General features: G+C 31.8%; 9 protein-coding genes across 10 annotated transcripts in view; 5 read left to right on the top strand and 4 right to left on the bottom strand.

The window, feature by feature from the left end:
* LOC134836030 (cytochrome c oxidase subunit 6A2, mitochondrial) overlaps nt 1-23,284 on the bottom strand; it is a 351,497-nt gene that overhangs the window by 60,716 nt on the left and 267,497 nt on the right. The window lies entirely within an intron of this gene.
* On the top strand, nt 46-1,657 carry LOC134835394 (protein kintoun). Its single transcript, XM_063850270.1, has one exon. The coding sequence runs from the start codon at nt 62-64 to the stop codon at nt 1,655-1,657; it is 1,596 nt and encodes a 531-aa protein (XP_063706340.1). The 5' UTR covers nt 46-61.
* Nucleotides 3,210-4,318, bottom strand: LOC134834574 (remodeling and spacing factor 1-like). The gene is made up of 2 exons (XM_063849300.1): nt 4,077-4,318; nt 3,210-4,012 (listed from the first exon to the last, which is right to left on the bottom strand). The coding sequence occupies exons 1-2, from the start codon at nt 4,231-4,233 to the stop codon at nt 3,348-3,350; spliced, it is 822 nt and encodes a 273-aa protein (XP_063705370.1). The 5' UTR covers nt 4,234-4,318; the 3' UTR covers nt 3,210-3,347.
* Nucleotides 4,401-6,854, top strand: LOC134834269 (conserved oligomeric Golgi complex subunit 5). Its single transcript, XM_063848862.1, has 2 exons — nt 4,401-4,493; nt 4,551-6,854. The coding sequence occupies exons 1-2, from the start codon at nt 4,457-4,459 to the stop codon at nt 6,761-6,763; spliced, it is 2,250 nt and encodes a 749-aa protein (XP_063704932.1). The 5' UTR covers nt 4,401-4,456; the 3' UTR covers nt 6,764-6,854.
* Nucleotides 6,795-9,707, bottom strand: LOC134834270 (dTDP-D-glucose 4,6-dehydratase). Of its 2 annotated transcripts, XR_010162159.1 has the most exons (4): nt 9,546-9,707; nt 8,930-9,457; nt 8,277-8,877; nt 6,795-6,855 (listed from the first exon to the last, which is right to left on the bottom strand). XR_010162159.1 is itself a non-coding variant. In XM_063848863.1 (3 exons), exons 1-3 carry the CDS (start codon nt 9,574-9,576, stop codon nt 8,351-8,353), a joined length of 1,086 nt encoding a protein of 361 aa, XP_063704933.1. In that variant the 5' UTR covers nt 9,577-9,707; the 3' UTR covers nt 7,935-8,350. The 2 variants fall into 2 exon arrangements, 1 of the variants encoding a protein (XP_063704933.1); XM_063848863.1 differs by lacking the exon at nt 6,795-6,855 and having other exon boundaries at nt 7,935-8,877.
* On the top strand, nt 10,913-12,109 carry LOC134835395 (odorant receptor 67d-like). The gene has a single exon (XM_063850271.1). The coding sequence runs from the start codon at nt 10,913-10,915 to the stop codon at nt 12,107-12,109; it is 1,197 nt and encodes a 398-aa protein (XP_063706341.1).
* On the top strand, nt 13,232-14,852 carry LOC134835979 (zinc finger protein 567-like). Its single transcript, XM_063851058.1, has one exon. It carries the CDS (start codon nt 13,275-13,277, stop codon nt 14,850-14,852), a length of 1,578 nt encoding a protein of 525 aa, XP_063707128.1. The 5' UTR covers nt 13,232-13,274.
* LOC134835982 (TBC1 domain family member 7) lies at nt 16,602-17,842 on the top strand. The gene is made up of 3 exons (XM_063851061.1): nt 16,602-16,834; nt 16,891-17,132; nt 17,189-17,842. The coding sequence occupies exons 1-3, from the start codon at nt 16,666-16,668 to the stop codon at nt 17,708-17,710; spliced, it is 933 nt and encodes a 310-aa protein (XP_063707131.1). The 5' UTR covers nt 16,602-16,665; the 3' UTR covers nt 17,711-17,842.
* LOC134835396 (transcription factor grauzone-like) lies at nt 17,727-22,044 on the bottom strand. The gene is made up of 3 exons (XM_063850273.1): nt 21,890-22,044; nt 20,739-21,829; nt 17,727-17,856 (listed from the first exon to the last, which is right to left on the bottom strand). Exons 1-3 carry the CDS (start codon nt 22,001-22,003, stop codon nt 17,727-17,729), a joined length of 1,335 nt encoding a protein of 444 aa, XP_063706343.1. The 5' UTR covers nt 22,004-22,044.

Here is a 23,284-nt window from a genome sequence, read left to right on the forward strand (position 1 = left end):
TCCATGGTAACGAAAAAACTTTTTTGTTTTAGTTTATTTTTCATCTAAAAAAGCATTAAATATGACTTCTGAGAGCTTTGAAGACCTAAAAATCACCAAAGATGAGTTCGATCGCATCACCGAAGCCCTCAAACAGGAAGAATTCCGCAAATTATTCGTCGAGTACTGTGAAGAGATCAGCGATCCGGAGAATCGCAAAACCTACGAAGCTGAAATTAAGCAATTGGAGTCGCAACGCGGCGTGGAATGTCAATTTGTGCATCCAAATCCGGGTTTTGTGGTGAAAACGACCAACGGCGAGGAAAAAGTCTTCATTAATATCGCGAAAAATGATCTCGTTGATCGTCCAACGCACGAAAATGTCTCCGTGGATGGCAAAACGGGCATGAATTGGTCCCTGCCGCTCATTCAAGCGCCCGTTCGCAAAGACATGGACAAGAAAAATCAATGGTGCAGCGTGTATGACGTAATTTTCCATCCAGAAACACTCCAAATTGCCGAACGAAGCAGCAATTTTCGTCAAATGGTGGTCCAAACGGCACTCGATGCGGTGTGCAACGCTTACAAAGTCTCACTGGACAAGACAAATTTGCGATTTCCACGAATGGAGTACAAGGGAATGCCAAAACCGACTGTGATTCGGAAGAAAAAGGACGACGGAGCCACGGAAGAGGCTGATATGGGTCCTTTAAAGGACATTATGCCACCATTGCCCGAGAAAAAACCGAAAATTGTGCATAAAATCCCCGAAAAAGCCGTTCCTGAGTACACAACGCCCAAATATTCGATAAAATACCGGAAAAAATTGGAAATGCACGAGTTCACGGGACAAATTGATGCGAAAATTAACAGTTCCGTGCCGAGTGAGATGTCGCTCGAGATCCATCTGCCACTTTTACGGTCAGCAACTGAAGCAAAGTTGGATGTTTCGCGCAATTGCGTCAGTTTGTGCAGCGAAAAGCCGGCAAAATACCATTTGGAGGTGAAATTATCGTATGACGTCGATGAAAAAGCCGGAAATGCGTGTTTTAACAAAGAAAAACGCCTTTTAACGATCACTTTGCCAATAATCCCGCGAAAAATTGGCGTTCCAGAGATAGAAAAGACCCGAAAACCAGCGATTGAGGTCCTGAAAGAGACGAAAAATGAAGAAATTGATGAAAAAAGTGATCCTGAACCAATTGATGAGGAACCATTTTTCATTCCAAACACGATTTACGAGGTTCCAGACTTCAAAATTGTCTCGTACGAAGGAAAAATGATGAAAATTTGGCTTGAAACCCCGAACGTTAGTGAAGTTCAAGACCAAATAATCGAAGGACAGCTATTTGTCAAGTACAAAAGTCTCGGAGAAGGATTTTTCCCGTTGAATTTTGGGATTGTTTTTAATTTTGACGATTCTCAAGTCGAAAAATCAACAAAAACTCGAGTTGATGGACGATTAATGCTCGAGTTGGAGTTGAGCAAAAATGTGGTTGATACGAAAATTCTGTACTACGGACTTCCAGGTGTCGCGGAAATGAATCGGACTCGCATCGAAGACCGATTTGATCCAAAATTTTTGGAAAATTTCAAGGCAACGGAGGTTTTTGATGAAAATCCGGTGCCACAAGCCCTTGAATTTGAAAGTCTTAAACAAATGACGTTACAGAAATAAACTTAATAATTTTATTTAATACTCAATACTGTAACATTTGAACGTATACATTTGGCCGATGCAATGATTGAAAATGTTTTCGATTTCATTTTTTTACTTTAAAAATTTTTATTTGAAAATTTTTTTTTAGGATTTTGTGGTTTCTGGAAGAAAATTTTTGAAGTTAAAAATTTTTTTCTTTGTAAAATTTAATATATTTTATGAAAAGTAAGAAAATTTTTAATTTTTGGTACATTTCTGATTTTTTTTTAATTTTTGAAAATAATTAATTAAATTTAATTTAATATTTTTCTTACACTTTCAAAGTAAGACTAAGATTTTTCCATAATTTATAATTGACAAAAAATTAATAATTTTTAATAATTAATTATTTAAAATTATAAAATAAAAAAAAAATTAATGAAAAATATTTAAAAATTTAATTAAAATAAAAAAATATTTCAAAAATAAAGGTTTTTAAATTTTAGAATTTATTTTAATTTTATTTAATTTTTTTGAACTTTTTAAGCAGACTTTATTAAAAAAAATCTAGTTTTCTTAAATCAAAATTTTGAATTTTTATTAAAAGTTTTTTTTTATTTTTTTATAAAATTGTCATATTTAGAAATTTAATTTTTTTTGAATGTAATTTTTCTTTTATTTTATAATTTTAAATAAGGCCGCTCCAAATTTATTTCGAACTTTTTGTCCCAAAAACTTTTTTTCAAAATGGAAGGGGGGGAACCAAAAAAGAAAATTTGAAATACTTTTTCATAAAAAATGACAAATATTTAATGAATTTTGACCATTGATCAATTTTTTCGTTGATTTTAATGTATTTTCATTAAGATTTTTTTGTTTAAATTGGTTTTATGCAATTAAACTAAAAATTGTAAAAAAATTTTTCATGAAAAAAAAAATTTTTAAAACATATGTTCAAGTTCAATGATTTTCGAAAAAATATTTTTAGAGAAAAAAATTTTTTGTAAAAATATTTATCATTTTTAATACAAAAGTTACAAAAAATTAAAAAAAATTTTGAGAATTTTTTAAAAAATTATGAAAATAGATCAAAAAACGGTCATTTTTGATGAAATTTTGCAACTTTTTTTTTATTTTGCCCCATTGGATTTTCGGCTTTTGAAAAAGTTCAAAAAAAATTTGGAACGGCCTAATTAATTATTAAAAATAATTAACTTATTAATTTAATTTTAAATATTTATAATATTTTTTGAATTTCATTTCTACTCAAAATTTGTTTAAGTTTAATTTTTTACAATTTTTTACTGATAAAATTTTGCGTATTTAAAAAAAATAAATGTGAGGAAATTTTTTTTGTACTTTTTTTATTTAAATAATTTTTTTCTAAATTATTTTTTCCTCAAAATTTTTTTTGAAATAAGCGAAAATTAATCAGTATAAAAAATTTTAAAAAAATAAAATAAGGTTTTGTTTAGAAATGAAATATGAAAAAAAAAATTAAAATTAAAAAAAAAAATTAAAAATATTATAAAAAATATTGAAAAAAATAACCAACTAACGAGAATTTTTTGATAATTTATATTTTTTTTTGTCAAAAACCTACAAAAAAATTAAAATTTTCTTACTTTTCGAATATCAATGGTAATCAAAGAAATTCTATTTCCTAAAAAATTTCTTTAAATCAAAAACATTTTCTATCACTGCTTTTGCCTACTTAAAAAATTTACGGTTATTCTTCGGTCAAAAAGAATTCGGTGACATTCTCAATCAATTTCTGCTGTTCGCAATTCGGACAGAACCATTCCGTGTTGTCAAACCGAATCGCTTCATCCAAAATTTGTTCATTTTTAAAATTTTGTCTGCATCTGCCGCACGTCGTCGCTGTTTTACTTTTTCTCACTTTTTCCCCATTTTTTTCACTTTTCTGCGGTTTGTACTGCTTAATATGCGCCAACAACATTTGCGCGGTTTCCTCATTTTTCACGACGAGACACAACGGCTCACTTTTCGGGTTAATTAGCTCTTTCACGACCAAACTGTGTCTCCCTTCGACAAAGTGCCAGTAAAAATTTCCCGCAACATCACGTCCGAGTGGCTCGTGTCGAATGTCAAAACCCTTGGCGAACATCGCCGAATCGATAACATTTTTATTTTGGTCCAGTTGTGCCTCGAGAAGACGTCGAATAATGGCGATTTTCTCTTTTAGCGGAATATTTTCGAAGCCCCAGTCACGCAGCAGCGCATATTGGTAGGTCATGCCTTGCGTCAAAGTGAAAGCGACGAGAAATCGATCGACATCCGAGACATCTTTGCATTTTTCGCGCTCAATTGTGAGCTTTGACAGCAGTGTGAAAATGAATTTCGTCAAGGGACTTCCACGATTCACGGATTTTCCTGAAAAAAATTGAAAATTTCCATTAAAAATTTATTTTTTGATGAAAATTAAACAAAAACTCACTCGTGGGACGTCCCGTTTCAACACCTTCTAACCAATTCTTCAGCGTACATGGCGACGGAACAGAATCTTCGCCCGTTTTTTCGATTTGTGGCCCGAAAACATTCAAAAAGGAGCAAATCGCGATGAAATCGGGATACTTTTCGCAACAATCCGACATTTTACGCGCCCAAATACGACTAAATTTAGCTAAAAACGAGGAAAAATGTCAGCTCAGCTGCTTTTTGCGAGTTTGTTTGTGTCTTTGTTTATGCCCGACTTGAAGGGCGACATCATTTACGACACTTTCCATCAACGGGCGACATGCCTCTGTGCTTTTCCGTCAACCGGCACTGACTTGTTTATATTTTTACGTGTCCATTTTTTGAAATTTCTGCCGGAAAATGTCTTCAGACGTCTGTGAAACGATCGAAAATGACGGTAAATTTAAAATTTCTTCTAAAATTTAACAAAATTTCATTATTTTTTTCATTTTAGAGTTCTTTCGTCACTTTTTGAAGGAAGAATCCAAAAAAGAAGAACTTCTCCTCTCCTTCACGGAACAAATTTCGAAGCTTTCCGAAGGTTTGGAGCTCATTTCCAGCGAATTACAGACCCAAGTAAAGGACCATCATGGCTCGTTATTGAAACAAGCGGCAAATCAGCGCAATCTCCACGAGTCTCTGGACAAAATTTCGTCCCAAATGGAACTTTTGGAGGCCGCTGGCAGCAAATTACGCGAAAAAGTCACCTCTCCCCATCAAATTTTGGAGAATCAAACGCGAGTTTTGCGGAATTTGCATGAAGCATCGCATCTCTTGCGCCAAGTTTCGCGTTTCCTGAAGCTACATTCGCAATTATTTGCCTCAACTGACGATTTGGCACAGCAGGCGAAGATTCTGCACGAGCTGGAACCCCTAATGGACGACGAGGAATTGAAAAAAATTACCTTTTTGCAGGAGGAGAGAGCTTCAATTGTGACAAAAAGACAAAAATTGCTGCTAATTATCAATCGGGACTTGACAAATGGCCTGGAAAACAACAAAATCGAGACAATTACAACAAATTTGCAGATTTTTTCAAACTTACACATGTTAAAAAGTGTCCTTGATCAGACCCGGGAGACGTTCATTGACGACATCAAGCATTCCATTAAGGCAGCATTCGCCGGAACTGACGTCAAAACCCTCCGAGGCGGCGAGAAATCCGATAAAAATGCCGAAAAACGCGCCGGAAAAGGTCCCGGCAAGACTCCGACGCTGACAACGTCGCAACATTTCCGCACGAAACTCTGGAACGCCCTCGAATGGTTGTACGAAGAGGAAATTTACGAGATTTTGCAGCAAGTGGCGCTCTTATCGCGTGCTGTCGAGCACGTAAACACCGAATTTCAGGACCGGATCACCGCGGAAGACGTTCGCAAGCAGTTTTGGCATGACCTGGAAGCGCTTTTGAAGAAATCTTTCGGGTCGGAGGCCCCGCCGCATGTCGGGCAGTGCTTGTGTCATGGACTTCCGAAGCTTTTATCGTCGGCTCGAAGCTTGGAGCTCAAGTTAAATGACGAATTCAAGTTCAGTAAATCGATTTTTGGCTTTTTGGAGGCTGGATACCTGGAAAAATGTGGTTTGAACTTGAAAGCGTCCATGAATGGGGTCGATCAACCGAACCAGGAAGTGGTTGATGCGATGATTCGGAATGCCAGTACGGAGCTAAGTGCCGCCATTGTTGATGAAAACTTACTTTTACTCGTCAGTAGTGCCGTGAATGCCTGTAACAAGGACTTTTGGACCAAAACTGAGGCTTTTATCAAGTTGGGCGCAGATTCGAAGCAAGTTTTTGACATTCCCAATACAGCCCAAGTGCAAAATCGGGACTTGGCAAACACAATTCACTACCACCAAGTTGCCACGATTCAAATGGTGAACGATTTGGGACCGAAATTCGCCACAACAGACGCCGCCAAGAAAATTATCGACGGTTTGCAGGTCGGAAGAACGCTAATTTTGACAATTTTGCAACAATTGATGGAAAGTATGAATGCCGCGGTGAATATTATTCTGCTCAGTATGCATCGCGAGCCGGGTTTGAACACGCAAAATATCGCAACGTCCGGTCCGTCGCTCTACATGAAGGAATTGATCGATTTTATCGCCCGAATTTGGAATTCTCACATCGTTCCGTTCAGCGACAAGCTTTCCGTGGATCAATGTGGTCGGGAACTCGCCAAAAATTGCATCGATTTGTTCATAACGAATATTGCCGTTGTTCGTCCCTTGTCGAATGCCGGCAGACAGCGACTTAAGAACGATTGCGCTCATTTGGAGAAAGCCCTGAAGCCAGTAACGCCGGATTTGGCGATTTTAGGAAAGCAATTCCGACTTTTGCGGTCGATTTCTTACATGATTACGCAAACGCCGGAAAATTTGATCCAAAATACCGCAGAAGAGGGAATTGTGAGTCCGTATTTGGTACTTTTCTTGCTTTTTGGACATGCGAAGCAACAAGAACTGGCGAGCCCGCATCAAGCTGCCGATTGGAGCAATGAGAGACTCATCCAGTGGCTCGATGGACACACGAATGACAAGGAAAGGCTCGATTTGATCTATGGGGCGTTGCAAAAATATCGACTTGTGGTGCAAAAGAAGAATATAGCGACTTACGATCCAGTTTATCCGATCATTATGTCGTACTTTGAGAAAGTCGTGAAATAATTTGAATTTTTTTTTTGTATTGTATAGTATAGGCCTTTATTGTTTACAGTTACAACAAAATTTATTTGGGCGAAAATTGTCGAAAATGTTTCCTAATTTTTAAATTATATAATAAAAAAAATAAAGAATAAAAAAAAATTAAAATTTTGAATTTTTTTTCATGAAAAGGTTTGATTTCTTTTAATTTAATTTTTTTTTTAGTTTTTAAAATTTTACTGAGGTTTTTTAGTTTATTATTTTTTAAATTTCTAAAAATTGCAAAACATTTAAATTACATTTTTTGTTTAAATTTTATGTTTGATTTTTATTTAATAATTTTTAAATATTTTTGTCAAAAGTTAAGTACATTTGAGGTATTAAAATTTTTAATTTTTAAAATTTTTCATATTTTAATTAAATGTTTTCTTAGAATTTGCAAAAATCACAAATTATCCACAAATTATTTAAATATTTTTTAAAAATATTTTAAAAAAAAATATTTAAATATTTTTTAAATTTTATTTCTGAATTTATTTTTATTTATTTATATTTATTTTTATATTTAATTATTTTATAAATAATATTTTTTTTTTTTTTGTAAAATCCAATTTTTAGAATTTTTCAATTTTTTATTTAGAATTTTTTTAGAACATCAAAAATATTTTTTTTGAGATTTTTGCAATAATTTTTTTCTAAATTTTAAAATTTTATTCATTTAAAAAAAATATTTAAAAAAATTAATTTTTTAGAATTTTTACTGATTTATTTAAAATTTTTAATTTCGGAAAAAAATTTTGAAAGTAATTAGGACACTCCAAATGAAACTCAATAGTTATGTCCAAAATTTTTGAAAAAAATGGCGAGGCAAAATAAAAATAAAAAATTTTGAAATTCATTTTTTCATACAATGACAAAATTTAAACAATTTTTGACTGTTTATGAATATTTTTGTTGTTTTGAGTTTTTTTCGCATTGATATTTATTTATTTGAAATTGATTAAAAAACGTTTTAAATAAAATTGAAAAAAATTAATATCATAAAAAAACTTCCAAATTTCAGTAATTTTTATGAAAAATATTTTTAGAGAAAAAAATCCATGCTAAAATAAAATTTTCAATAGAAAATTTTTTCAAAATTTAAAAAATTTTTCAAAATTTCTTAAAATATTTTGAAAATTAAACAAAAACCAGTCATTTTTTATAAAATTTTTTTCTGTCCCACTTAATTTTGGATTTTAAAATGGGGCACTGGACAAAACTATTGAGTTTCAGTTGGAGCGGCCTTATTGGCAAAAAAAATTTTTTAATTCAATTAAAAGTTTTCAAAATTTGAAAAAAAATTTTTTTGACTCTATCTTTAGAAAAATTTTGATATTTTAATTTTTTCTCAAAATGTACCAGAAATATTTATTTAATTCTCAAATTTTTTAAAAAAAATTTAGGAAACACTTTCAACTTTTTTATCGCCTTTTTAATGGAATTAGCTTCTCTCTGAAGCGACAAATATTAAGTACATCTAAAAAAAAATACTTACTTTTGATTTTTTTTTTCGTTAAAAAGGACTAGACATCCATTTGGAATGCACATCGGTATCACATGTAAGAGAGTTTAAAGCTCATTTGGTAGGAATTTTTGTATCACAAAGTCATCAATAACGTCTTGGATCAATTCGCGCGTCACAATGGGATGTTTCAATTCGTATCCGGTAGCCAATAATTTGCGATTTGACATGTTTACATGTTTATTTTCCAAAGCATCGGCATCAATATAGGGCGTCAGCGGGGTATTGAGGTCTCCTTTTTGACAAAGTCTGGCCCAGGTGCCGAGATGTTCCTCATTAATGTCTTTTACGACACCGGCAACGTCAATTTGGGTCATTTTCGAGAGGATTTGACCCATGTACTCGCATTTGATGCCGTAAATTGAGCATAAAATGTCCGTAATGCTGCCTTGAGTGGATTTCGCGTCATCCACAAGGTTGAAAATTTGATCGTCCGAGGAGTTTTGGAGGAGATGATGGATGGCGGAGGCAACATCTTGTACATGAATCGTGTTCAACTTGATATCTTTGGTCCAGAGGAGCTTCATGGTTGCGTTCAAGTGTTTATAGAGACAAGCAGCGATGATGCGGGGAGCTAAAAAATACAAAAATTATCAAAAATTCGTTAATTTTTGAAGAAAACTCACTCAATCCCGTGCGATCTCCTTTCCCATAAACAATCGGAAGTCGTAAAATTGCGTATTTAACGTTTTTCTGCGATCTCAAGTACTCTTCCAACTTGGCATGCTGCTTCCCAATTACCGTCCATGGCTCCATGGCACATTCCTCGGTGACTTCCGTGCCACTATTGGAACTCATGCAGCTGCTAAGTTGAATAAATCTCTTCAAACCGCCCAATTTTGCGGCATTTTCCACACAATTCACGCCCAACTTGAAAATACTCTCCTCATAAATCTCCGGCGCCATGCCGGGACGCGTCTCCGCCGCACAATTTATCACAAAATCGATCGTCAAACCAGCGAATGCTCGTTCCACGGAAGCTGCATGAATTAAATTCGCACTTCGGAATTCCACAACGTCGTTCTCGAAAACGGCCTTGACCTCGTCATTCATCCAGGAAAGTTGCGGCGGAACCTTGTCGACAACGACAACCTTGTCAACCAACGCATTCTGCACGAAAAATGTCACAACGTTGCGTCCAATGAATCCGGTGCCTGAAATGGAATTGAAAATAAATTAAATTTCCTTCCGGTTGATTCATCGTCGATGATGACGAAATTTTTTTTGCAAATTTTTTCTTACCTCCTAATACGAGAATTCGCAATTTGGTCATGTTGGTGTTTGATGTTAGTTGGTTAAAAAAGGAACAAAATGCACTGTTGAAACGAGAAAAAGTGAGAATTAAAACGTAAATGTTAAGAAATCGGTTAATCTAATGATAAGTACGAACGAAAACAATTTATTGGTAACTTTTGATTTTGATGAATTAACGAATTGGCGAATTTTGTTGTTTTTATCAATTTGGGGATCGTTCATTTATTGTGTCTGATTTTGACAATTTTTGCGGATTTTTCATTTAATTTTTGTTAAAATATCTAAAAAATAAATTTTTTAGCCAATATATTATCAAAAATTAACAAAATATCTGAAAATTTAAATTTTTAAATTATTTTTTTTTCAAACTTTTTAAAAAAAATATTTTTGAAAATTTTTCATTAAAAAAATCAAATCAGAAGAAATTCAAAAAATTTTTTAAAAATTTAATTTTTAATCAATTAATTTTCTTAGATTTTTTTAAATCAATTTTTAAGGGAACATTTTAAAAAATCATAAATTAATAACATTTTTTTATTTTCATTTTTGAGTTACGATTATTAAATATTACTAAAAAAACATAAAAATTATCAAATATTTGGAAAATATCGTTTTTTTTTCATTAATTATTTTCAAAATAGATTTTCTTCTACAAAATTATTTTTAGTTTTCTCTTTAATTTTTATTTGAAATTGCAATGCAAAAAAAATTGTCAAAAAGACCAAAGTTATATGAAATTTTTAATTAATTTAAAAAAAAAATAATAATTAAAAAAATATATTAAAAATAATATTTACAAAAAAATTAAAAATTATTTTTAAAAATGAAAAATAATTTAAAAAAAAATTAAAATTATTTTAAGAAAATTAGAAAAAAATATTTAAAAATATTTTTAAAAAGAATAAAAAATTTTAAAAAAAAAAAATTATTAAAAAATTTTAAAGTTTAAAAATGAAAAATAAAAATTTTTTTAAATTAAAATTACCAAAAATTTTTTTTTATTTTATTTTTAAAATTTAATTAAAATTAAGAAAGAAAAAATTTTTGAAAGGAAAAATATTTAAAAAATTACCAAAAAACTACATATTTTATTTAAAAAAAAAATATTTTTTTTTTATTTTGATATGACATTAAAATTTTTATATTTATTTAAATGTACCATGCCGAGTAAAAGTGATGAACTTAGATTCTCAGAAAATTTCTTCATTAAATATTTAACTAAATTTTCTTAAAATTTCAATTCTCAATTTCCCCATTAATTTCAGGAATTCCAATCGATTTTTAGCATTTTTCGCACTATTTTGTCATTTGTTGCTCAACTTTTGCCTATTCAACATCTTTCTCTACAAAAAACGATGATTGAAAAAATAAAAGCCCGCATCAAAATCTTCAAAAGTGACACCGACCCACGAACGCCTTTCGAAATTTTCTGCTTCATCAAGGAAATTTTCAACAAATGCATCGAACCCGTAGTTGGCCGATTTTTGGAAGACAATTGGCGCTGGAATTTCCGTTGTTATCACGCTTTGTTCTTGCTCGTCATTTCCGGAGTCATGTACAGCAGCAACGCCTACGAAAATCGCTCGAATCGGACAAAAATGCTTTTTAGCGTCTGCATGGGTCTCTTTGACATTCTCGGCTTTCAAATGGTTTACATCTTCATCATTAGACGAGATCAGGTTTTTAGGATCTTGAAGAAAATTGAGGATTATATAAAATGTTGTGAGAAAAAACCGGGACTGCCGATTCTGTTGGAAAACCTAAAATTGATGGAAAAAGTTGTAATTTTAGCAAGTGTTTGTATTTTGTCCTCTGGAGTGCTAATGGCTCTGGCTCCAATTTTATTTTACGTCATTTTCGGTCGAATGCAGTTCATTTTTTACTGTTTCATCCCTTACGTCGACTACTACGGACATCCCGGCTTCGAAATTCACGTCGCAATGCACGCCTGGATGGTACTTTTCTTCATTTTTGCCGTCGTGCCGATGATCGGAATCGTTTTGCTGTACTTGGCAATGTCAGGAATCGAAGTTGACGTTCTCCGAAATCAATTGTCGACGTTAAAAAATAATTTATTAGCTGAAAAATCGTCTCACCACCAATTAAAGGCACTGTTGAAGCAAATTTACAAAGATCATCTCGTCATCGTGTTGTACATTGGTGACGTCGAAGGAATGTTGTCGTACATGTTCCTCTTGGACCAATTTATTCTCGGATCGCAAATTGTCATGTCGCTTTTTATTTGCACGGAGGAATTTTGGTTGCCCGGATATATCATCGTCGTGTTGGGAACGGGATTTTTCTTCATGTCGAATTTGCTGGGAACCGTGATTGAATGGAAATTCGAAAAGTTGTGGATGGATGTCTGGGATGTTCCGTGGTACTTGATGCATCGCAAAAATCAAGAAGATTACATTTATTTTCTGGCAAATACGCAGAAAACGGATTATTTGACAGTTGGTCGATTGGCGCCTTTGTGCTTAGATACATTCGTGAGACTTTACAAAGGAATTTATTCGTATTTGATGATTTTGAGAGAAACTAAAGTTTAATTTGGGAACCTGAAATTTTTAATAATTGAGAATTAAATAATTAAATATTAAAGAAAATAAAAAAAATAATTCAAATATTTAAAAAAATTTGTAAATCATTTTAGAAACTTGTAAAATAAAAAGTTAAAAATTTCATCAAAAATTACCGACTTTTGGTGTGTTTTCTTAATTTTTCAAGAAATTCTTGTAAAATATTTTTACAGATTTAATTTTATTTTTTCAAATTTTTTAATTAAAATTAGATATTAATTCTTATTTAAAATATTAAATAATTAGTCATTAAAATTTTTTAAAAATCTCAAATTGGATTTTATTTTAATGTAAATATTATTTGAAAATTTAAAAATATTTTTTTTAATTTTTAAAAAATTCGAAAATTTTCTTCAAATTTTTGAGGAATAATCTGAATCTATTTTTAAAATTTATTTCTTAATTTTAGAAAACATTTTAAAGATTTCAGAATTCTTAAAAAAAACTTAAAAATAGGTAATTTAAAAAATTATTTAAATAAAATCATTACAAAATTTCCCTTTTAATATAAATATTTTAGAAAAAAATTAAAGTTTTTTGAAAAATATTAAAATTTTTAAAATTTTTGAAAAAATTAAAATTTATTACAATAAACTTTAATAATCTAAATTTTTTTAAACGTTGATTTCTTAACATTTATTTAATTTTTTTTTATATTATTTTAAAATTTGAACTTAAAAGTAAAGAAAAATCAACAAAATCTCCCAAAATAAAAATTAAAAAAAAAAAAAAATTTTGATCACGTGACTTTCAATAGGAAATGTCGTAATTAAGCAAATTTATTTAGTTTTTTGTATAATTTTACCATAAACAGTAATTTTCATGATTTTTTAATATAAAAATTAAAATTATATTTTGTCAAATTTTATATTTAATTTTAATTTTTCCTTTTTAAAAAAATCTTAAAATTTTTCAAATTTGTTCCAATTTTTAATAAAAAAAAATTTACAAAAATAAAAATCGTTAAAAAAATTCTTATTAGAATCACTTTGCCGCGCAATTCAAAAAACCCCGTAATTTTAATTCCACAATTATTCCAGTACCAGCGACCATTACCAGCGACATCGGAGACGTTTCATGCGCAAAAAAAAACATAAACAAACCAAAGACACGAAAAAATGCTTTCGCAGCAAAAATGAGCATCAAAATCCACCAAATAAACGAGCAAAGTTGCCGTTTGTGTTTCAAAACGTGCCCGGACCATGCAACAAATGTCGCAGAAATCGAGGAAGAATTCTACGAGACCACCGGCTTCGACTTGAATCCGCACGACAAACCACGAAAAATATGCAAAACCTGCCTGGAGAATCTCATCGTCGTGCAAACGTTCCAAGAAATTTGCGAAAAAGCGGAAAAATTTCTCGAAGAAATGCGACCCGTTTGGAAAAATCTCAAAAATGTCCCGCAGGAAGAAATTTCCGAGGAAAATTCAAAGTCAGAAGTGGAAAATTCCCCGAAATTCGTGCGAAAATACCAAAAACGTAAATTCCCGACGAAGCATAGGTGGCAGTATGACGCGTTAAAGGAGTATTTACGCGAAAATCGCATCGAACCGAGTGCAAAACATTTATTTGTGCTGGATTTTGAGACGTTGCTGCCGAATGTGGACGAGTTACCGATGAATCTCGATATCGATACGTACGACGACGACAACGTCGATGTATCGTGCACCTATTGTACTTACCAAGGCACCGAAATCCGGACGCATTTTGAGAAGGATTGCCGTGAAAAACGCCAAAAATTCCGCTGTCCCTGCAGCAAAGAGTATTTTTGTCTCGATCTCTTGCGGAAACACATCGCGCGACGACATCCCAACAAACGGGTCTTGTACAGGCAGCTTCAGTGCACTTTTTGTCAATTTACTTGCTGCTTCGAGACGTCCATGGAAAAGCATTGCATGATGATGCATGTCGATGCGGACTTTGAAATTTGCCAAAAATGCGGCGAAATTTTCCATTGTGAGGATTTAAAGTTGCAACACGTCGTTTTTCGCTGTAATGACGCCGATTTTTCCCTCCAAATCCCGTTTTTGTCAATTTTGGGCTCGGAACCCGATGCAACGGAATCTTGCAAGCTGTGCAACCAAAAAATCCCCGTAAATTCGATGAAATTTCACATCGAACGAGATCACGAGAAACTTCGTTACTTTTGCGATTTGTGCGGAAAAAACTACAACGCGAAGCTAAATCTCACGAAACACATGCAACTTGCCCACTTGGGTCGCGATCGTTACCCGTGTCAATTTTGCGAGCGGATTTTTCGTTCGTGGAGCAGTCGACGGTTTCACGTGAAGACAAAACACTCGGAAGCCCCCTTGCCGCACATTTGCGAGTTTTGCGGCAAGGGATATGCCAAAGGGACCGCCTTGAAAAATCATCAGGCGACACATTCGGAGGCGAGAACGGTTTTTTGTCCCGAATGTCCGGCAGCGTTCAAGAATAAGCCGCAATTGGCGCAACATCGGGTCCGGATGCACTCGGAGCAGCAAGTCGCTTGCACGATTTGCGGCAAAAATTTCAAAAGTCGCGAGCATTTGAGGCAACATTCGCTCACGCATAAGGCCCGGAAGTACTTTTGTCCGGCATGCCCGGCAGTGTACACGGTGAACAATAATTTGAGGATTCACGTGGAACGGAAACATCCGGAAATACAGCTACCTGAAAAAGGAACCATTTTGAAAAATAAAGATCTCAAGGAACTTTTGTCGTTATGAAAGGAAAATTTTGTTTTTTTTTAATTTTTTGGCGTTTCTGAAGCTTTAATTTGACTCTAAAAAGTCAGAATTTTATTTAAAATCCTTCAAATTTTGTCAAAAAATTCAAAATTTTGTCTTAAAAAGAGAAATTTTTGTCTAAAATTTTAAAAATGAATTCTCAAGTCCATAAAATTTCCTTTAAAACAACTGAATTTACCTTTTTAGGGTAAAAATTGAAATTTTCTATGATAAAATTTCAAAATTGGACTTTCAAGCTCTGAAAATCTCTCTAAAATTTGAACTTTTAGGCTTCAATTTGTGTCTCAAAAGTCAAATTAAAATTTTTAATCCCATTCAAGAGTCAAATTTTGGCCTACGATGCTTCAATTTTTCCTTTCGAAGTAAAAATTCGTTAAAAATTTCCTTTCAAAAGTAAAAATTTGGTCTTTATCTTTAAAAAATTATCTCAGGCTTGAAAATTTTTTTCAAAAAATTAAAAATTCTGTTTTAAAGGGCAAATATTTGACCTTGAAGACCTTAGAATATTCAATCGAACATTAAAAATTTGTCTTAGGAGTTGATATACTTAGCTGAAAAGTCAAAACTCAATCCTTAAGCTATCAAAATTTCTTTTTGAAGGTTAAAATTTTGCCTTCAAAACAGTGGCGTAGCGTCATAGGGGCAATGCCCCCCCAAAAATTTTAAGTTTTCAAAGGAATTTTTCAGAATTTGGGGATAAAAAATTTTATTTGTTCTGTTTGCCCCCCCCCCCCCAAAAATTTTCGCCTTGCTACGCCCCTGCTTCAAAATTAGAATTTTTGTATTAAAGATCGAAAATTTTACCTAAAATTCATAAATTTTTCTCTTGAGCGTAAATATTTTGGTCTCAGGAGTAGAAATTTGTCTTTCAAAGAACTAAATTTATCCTTGAAGTCATAAAAATTTCATGAAATAGGTCAAATTTTTGCCTTAGAAGTTCCAATTAGTGCCTTAAAGTCAAAAATTTAATTAGAAAATTTTGAAAATTTTCACCCAAAAGTCAAAATTTGGTCTAAAATGCGAAAACTTATCTCTCAAAGGTCAAAATTTCAACTTTAAGTCATTCAAACGTCTTTACGAGCATCAAATTTAACTTAAAAATTTGAATTTTCCGTTTTTTAAACTAAAAATTTAAAAAATTTCTCTTCAAGTCTGTTAAATTGTAAATGTTGAACCCTTTTATACTGAAAATTATTTTACGAGCATCAAAATTTTGACTTAAAAGCTTGAATTTGTGTCGCAAAATTCAATTTTTACTCTTCAAGTCTTCAAAATTTTCTTTTACGTTTAAAAAAATTTGCATAAAAAGTTGAGATTTTTGTTTTAAATGTAAGAATTTCATTTCCTAAAAGTCAAAATTTGTGTCTAAAAACATAAAATTAAAAATTTAACTTTCAAAGTCATCAAAATTCCTTCACAAGAGTAAAAATTTCATCTAAAAAGTCGAAACTTACCGCTTAAAAGTTAAAATTCAATTTTAATTCCTGTAAATTTCCTTAAAAATCATGAAAATTTAGTCTCAAAACCAAAAATGTGTCTTTCAAATAATAAAATTCACCATTTCAGGCCTAAATTTTCATTTCATAAAAAAAATTTTCCCCAATAAAATTTCTCCAAAACATTTTACAGGCAAAACCCTTCAGAAAAATTCATCTACTTCCGTCCCTGCTTCACATCGGCGACAAAAAATCATGGAAGTCGTCTCTCAATGTCGCTCATACCCACAAAACCCCTGGAATGTTTATTTATTTTCCTCAATTTCTCTTGAATTTCTGCTAAAACAGGAGGAAAAATGCCCGAAAGAATGACAGACGAACGAAATTTCAGATCGTCCTACTTGGAGAAACTCGGATGCCGCAGCGTCGACGAGAGAAAAAACCTGGAAATTTTGCTGTACAAAGAAAATCCCGTAAATAAGATGAAATTGAAGGAGTTTTGTTTACGTTTTGTCATTCCAGCTGGTAAATTTTTTTGCATTTTTCCTATAAAAAAAAAATTGAAACTCGATTTTTTGTAGATTATCGCAAAAATTTGTGGAAACTCCTGTTGGGCGTGACACCGTTGTACAGCGCAAACCTGGATTTCGTGTTGGAACAGCTCTCGGCCATTTACCAAGACCTCCTGAAAGCACTGCAGATAATGCGGATCACCACAGACAGAGACGGCGGCGGCACGAATGTGGCAATGTCGAAGTCAAAAATTTTTTATGCGATGTTTTTGCTTGAAAATAAGCAGCTGCACTTGAATTTTAATCTAAATGTAAGGAAAAAATATTTTTTTAAAGATTTTTTTTTGTTAATTTTGGATTTTTTTAGCATCCAAACTCTTTTACGAAAATCGCAGACACAATTCTCGAGATCGATGGCTTCGATAACGACGTGGAATCGTATTTTTTGACAAAAGGCTTTTACGAGTTGACGAAAGCGATCACCTCGGAACTGCCGGCTTTGATAAATCTCACCCAAATTACCCTCGAAAAGGAGGATAACGAAACGTACAAGCACATTTGTGCGATCGGAGCGAATAATCGGCTGCCGTACGAGACGTGGTACCAAAGTTGCTTCTCGGGCGTCATTTCGGAACGCGCTCTTGCCCGAATCTGGGACCGAATTTGCGGCGGATCCATCAAAATTGTCGTTTTTGTGCTCGTCATCATCCTCATTACGTACAAACGGAGCGTGTTGCAGATGAAGGAAGTGCAAGAAGTCGTTCGAATGGTCGAACAGCTGAAAGACGATCCAGATGCATCGGAATTAATTGTCAGCAAAGCGATTGAATTTTGGCAACTGAATAAGGGACACACCGAATTTTCGTCAAAAGGAAAGGCAATAAATTAAATTTTTAAAAATTATTTTAATGTCTTGCTATTTCGAAGACTTTTCGAGCGGTTCCTGGCGCTGGGTAGGGGGCGTCACGATGTTTTGTCTTGCGGTGCTTCGTCATGTTGCCGTAATCGTTGTTCATGTGGTCGCATAAATCGCATCTACGGAGAAAAAAAAAATGGAGGTTCAAACTCTGATTTTTTTGCAAGTCATTTTTTGATCAGTTTTAAGCCTAAAATTGAATAAATATTCATTCTAAAGATGATTTCTGATCATATTGGGTCGATATTTGACGAAACAAAAAAATCAGAGTTTGGAGGTTCAAACTCTGATTTTTTTGCAAGTCATTTTTTGATCAGTTTTAAGCCTAAAATTGAATAAATATTCATTCTAAAGATGATTTCTGATCATATTGGGTCGATATTTGACGAAACAAAAAAATCAGAGTTTGGAGGTTCAAACTCTGATTTTTTTTGCAAGTCATTTTTTGATCACTTTTAAGCCTAAAATTGACTAAATATTCATTATAAGGATGATTTCTGATCATATTGGGTCGATATTTGACGAAACAAAAAAATCAAGTTTGATTTCTGATCATATTAAGGTCGATATTTGATAATATTGGGTCGATATTTGACGAAATAAAAAAATCAGAGTTTGGAGGTTCAAACTCTGATTTTTTTTGCAAGTCATTTTTTAATCAGTTTTAAGCCAAAAATTGAATAAATATTCATTCTAAATTTGATTTCTGTTCATATTGGGTCGATATTTGACGAAACAAAAAAATCAGAGTTTGGAGGTTCAAACTCTGATTTTTTTTGCAAGTCATTTTTTGATCACTTTTAAGCCTAAAATTGAATAAATATTCATTCTAAAGATGATTTCTGATCAAATTAAGTCAATATTTGACGAAACAAAAAAATCAGAGTTTGGAGGTTCAAACTCTGATTTTTTTTGATTTCTGTTCATTTTGGGTCAATATATGACGAAACAAAAAAATCAGAGTTTGGAGGTTCAAACTCTGATTTTTTTTGCAAGTCATTTTTTGATCATCATATTTTAAAAGCCTAAATTTTTGAATTTGACATATTGGGTCGATATTTGACAAAACAAAAAAATCAGAGTTTGGAGGTTCAAACTCTGATTTTTTTTGCAAGTCATTTTTTGATCAGTTTTAAGCCTAAAATTGAATAAATATTCATTCTAAAGATGATTTCTGATCATATTGGGTCGATATTTGACGAAACAAAAAAATCAGAGTTTGGAGGTTCAAACTCTGATTTTTTTGCAAGTCATTTTTTGATCAGTTTTAAGCCTAAAATTGAATAAATATTCATTCTAAAGATGATTTCTGATCATATTGGGTCGATATTTGACGAAATAAAAAAATCAGAGTTTGGAGGTTCAAACTCTGATTTTTTTTGCAAGTCATTTTTTGATCAGTTTTAAGCCTAAAATTGAATAAATATTCATTCTAAAGATGATTTCTGATCATATTGGGTCGATATTTGACGAAACAAAAAAATCAGAGTTTGGAGGTTCAAACTCTGATTTTTTTGCAAGTCATTTTTTGATCAGTTTTAAGCCTAAAATTGAATAAATATTCATTCTAAAGATGATGATCTCGATATTTCGAAATAAAAAAATAGTTTGGAGGTTTCTGATTTTTTTGCAAGTCATTTTTTGATCACTTTTAAGCCTAAAATTGAATAAATATTCATTCTAAAGATGATTTCTGTTCATATTGGGTCGATATTTGACGAAACAAAAAAATCAGAGTTTGGAGGTTCAAACTCTGATTTTTTTGCAAGTCATTTTTTGATCAGTTTTAAGCCTAAAATTGAATAAATATTCATTCTAAAGATGATTTCTGATCATATTGGGTCGATATTTGACGAAACAAAAAAATCAGAGTTTGGAGGTTTCTGATTTCAAGTCATTTTTTGATCAGTTTTAAGCCTAAAATTGAATAAATATTCATTCTAAAGATGATTTCTGATCATATTGGGTCGATATTTGACGAAACAAAAAAATCAGAGTTTGGAGGTTCAAACTCTGATTTTTTTTGCAAGTCATTTTTTGATCACTTTTAAGCCTAAAATTGAATAAATATTCATTCTAAAGATGATTTCTGATCATATTGGGTCGATATTTGACGAAATAAAAAAATCAGAGTTTGGAGGTTCAAACTCTGATTTTTTTTGCAAGTCATTTTTTGATCACTTTTAAGCCTAAAATTGAATAAATATTCATTCTAAAGATGATTTCTGATCATATTTCTGATCATATTGGGTCGATATTTGACGAAATAAAAAAATCAGAGTTTGGAGGTTCAAACTCTGATTTTTTTTGCAAGTGAATAAATATTCATTTTTGATCGATATTTGACGAAATAAAAAAATTTTAAGCCTAAAATTGAATAAATATTCATTCTAAAGATGATTTCTGATCATATTGGGTCGATATTTGACGAAACAAAAAAATCAGAGTTTGGAGGTTCAAACTCTGATTTTTTTTGCAAGTCATTTTTTGATCACTTTTAAGCCTAAAATTGAATAAATATTCATTCTAAAGATGATTTCTGATCATATTGGGTCGATATTTGACGAAATAAAAAAATCAGAGTTTGGAGGTTCAAACTCTGATTTTTTTTGCAAGTCATTTTTTGATCACTTTTAAGCCTAAAATTGAATAAATATTCATTCTAAAGATGATTTCTGATCATATTGGGTCGATATTTGACGAAATAAAAAAATCAGAGTTTGGAGGTTCAAACTCTGATTTTTTTGCAAGTCATTTTTTGATCACTTTTAAGCCTAAAATTGAATAAATATTCATTCTAAAGATGATTTCTGATCATATTGGGTCGATATTTGATGAAACAAAAAAATCAGCGTTTTGAAGTTCAAACGCTGATTTTTTTGCAAGTCATTTTTTGATCAGCTTTAAGCCTAAAATTGAATAAATATTCATTCCAAAGATGATTTTTGTCCAAAATCACTAAAACTTCAAAGAAAGCATGAATTTAAAAAAAAATTCTTACTTGAATCTCAGCTCATTAAAATGCGTGCTTCGATGTTCCTGCATCTTATCCTTCGTCTTATACTTCTTTTGGCAAATATCACATTCGAATTTCGGCTCGACGTGTACCTTAATTTTGTGTCCGCGCAATCTGTCGTTATTCTTAAACTCCTTGAAGCAAATCGGGCAAGAAACTTTTTTTATTTCATGCACGCGCTTCCGGTGAACCCTCAAATTCTCCAATCGCATCACGATATGACAATCGGGACATTTTCCCGTCGTGTTGTCATGATGATACCGCAAATGATGATTGAACCGATCCATGCTGGCGAAGCTTTTTGCACAAATGCTGCACAAAATTTGATCTTTTTCGGGGTTTTTCGGCAGATGTTGTTGGGTCATGTGATAAATCATCGCTTTGCGGGACTGCAGGAACTTTTTGCAAAGGTCGCATTGCAGTTTGATGCGTGGCTGATGCGTTTTCATGTGACTCTGAAGGCATCTCTTGACCAACAACATTCCACATTCCGGACAAAAAACCTTCGGTTCGTCCTTTTTCTCGCGATTCACGGCATGAACTTTGCGAAAATGCTGCGTTAAGGAACGTAAACTGCTGTAATGACGTCCACAGGCGTCGCATCTCAACTTTTCCGGGTCCGTGTGGGAGTAAAAGTGACTCAGAAGTGCAATGTGAGATACTTCGACGTCGGTTTGGCAACACGAGATGCTCGGACGGCGTTCAGAATGTCTTCGTTGCATGTGTTTTCGGTATTTTTTCCATGTTTTTAAGTGATTTCCGCACTTTTGGCACCTAAAATCGAAGAATTCGTTAATCATGCGACCTTGAAGGTCTTCTTCACTCAAAGATTTTCGCTTTTTAACAATTTTTTCCTCTTCTGACTCGTCACTTTCAATCGATTCCTCAACTGGTTTGATGAAAACTTTGGCAATTCCATCTTCAACACCTTCTTCGATCTTTATGTCGGGCGACAATGAAGGTTTTTCCTCGAAAAATGACTGAGCGGTGTGGATTTCTTCGAAAAAACGATGAAAAGAGTCGACTTTGGTGTAACATGGCACGCAAATACGATTAAATTTGTCCTCCAATAGAGTCTGAAGATGTAAAAAATTTAAATTTCGTTAAAAATATTGGAAAAATAATTAAATACTTACCTCAATTCTCAATATTTCTTGGATTTTAACTCGAATCACATCGTCAATTAGCTTAAAATTATCGTCAGAAAGGAGTTTAGTACAAAGTCGGCACACATTTTGAGCGATTTTCATGTTAAAATTTGATTTTATGAGGAAGACATTGAAGTTGTTTGTTTTTGTTTACCTTTTTTTCTTGTAATCAGCTGATTTCCAGTGAATTCCAGTAATTTTTTTCCAAGATTTTTTAATGGAAGTATTCATATTTTTTTTTATTTTGCTTAATTTTGCTCAAAAATTAAAAAAAAAATAATTTTTTAATTTAAGAGACGAAACTTTTATTTTTGAAGGCTAAAAATATTTTAAGCCAAAAAATAGATTTAAAATTTTTTTTTTTTTTTAAGTTTTTATTTTATTTTGAAGTTTTTTTCTTTTTGAGGCTAAAATAAAATTTAAAACTCAGGATTTTTCTGTATATAAAGTTTATTACTAACAATATTCTATTACACTCAAAAGAAGGCATCGACGACGGCACTTTAGGATAATTTCTAAAAAAAAAATAATGTTTAACAGTCAAAAAGTGACAGCTGTCAAAATTTTTCTAAAATTTTAATTTTCAAATATTTTAAAGTTTATTTTATGGCATTTTTGTCTTTAAAATATTTCTAAAAAAATTTTTTAAATTTAAATTTTTTAATTTAATTCAATTTTTTTTTAATTTTAATTTCAAAAAATTAATTATTTTTCTGAAAAAAAAAATTATTTTTTTTTCTAATTTTTTTTTTTAAATTTTTCAACATTTTTTTTATCTAGATTTTGAATTTCTAAACTTGATCAAAATCTAAAATTTTATTTAAAAATTCTTTGTCACTTTTTCCCGCCAAAATTATTCTACGAACTTAGTCGGTTAATCTCGTTTATAATTTTTGTTTTTTTTTCTAAGAACTAAAATTTGCGTCAACAACTCACAATGTTCGACCCGAAATATTTGATATCCATTCAGGTTTTTTTTTTATTTTTGAATTAAAATTTTAGCCGAGATTCCTTGAAAATTCTATTTTCATGTTTTTTTTTGTAAGTACTTCGATAACAAATTAAGGCAAGGCATGATTGTCGATCACTGTTTGTCGTTTTTTTACGCTTTTGAATAATACTAATTTCAATTAATTTCAATAATATAATAATAATTATTTTTTTAAAAAAGGCAAATATTTGTCTTACTAACTATTTCTTTTGTTTTGTTTTTTTTTTTAAGAAATTTCTTTGTTTTGTTTATTTACAAAGGTTAATGTCAAGAGTTTTTGTAGTATCTCGCAAAGATCTAAAAAAAATTTTAATAATAAAAATTAAACTTTGAATTTTTTTTATGATTTTTGAAAATTAAATAATTTAAAAAATTGCGAATTTTGAAAATTA

The sequence above is a fragment of the Culicoides brevitarsis genome, chromosome 3 (assembly GCF_036172545.1).
Source record: "Culicoides brevitarsis isolate CSIRO-B50_1 chromosome 3, AGI_CSIRO_Cbre_v1, whole genome shotgun sequence".
In the NCBI taxonomy this organism is placed as follows: domain Eukaryota; kingdom Metazoa; phylum Arthropoda; class Insecta; order Diptera; family Ceratopogonidae; genus Culicoides; species Culicoides brevitarsis.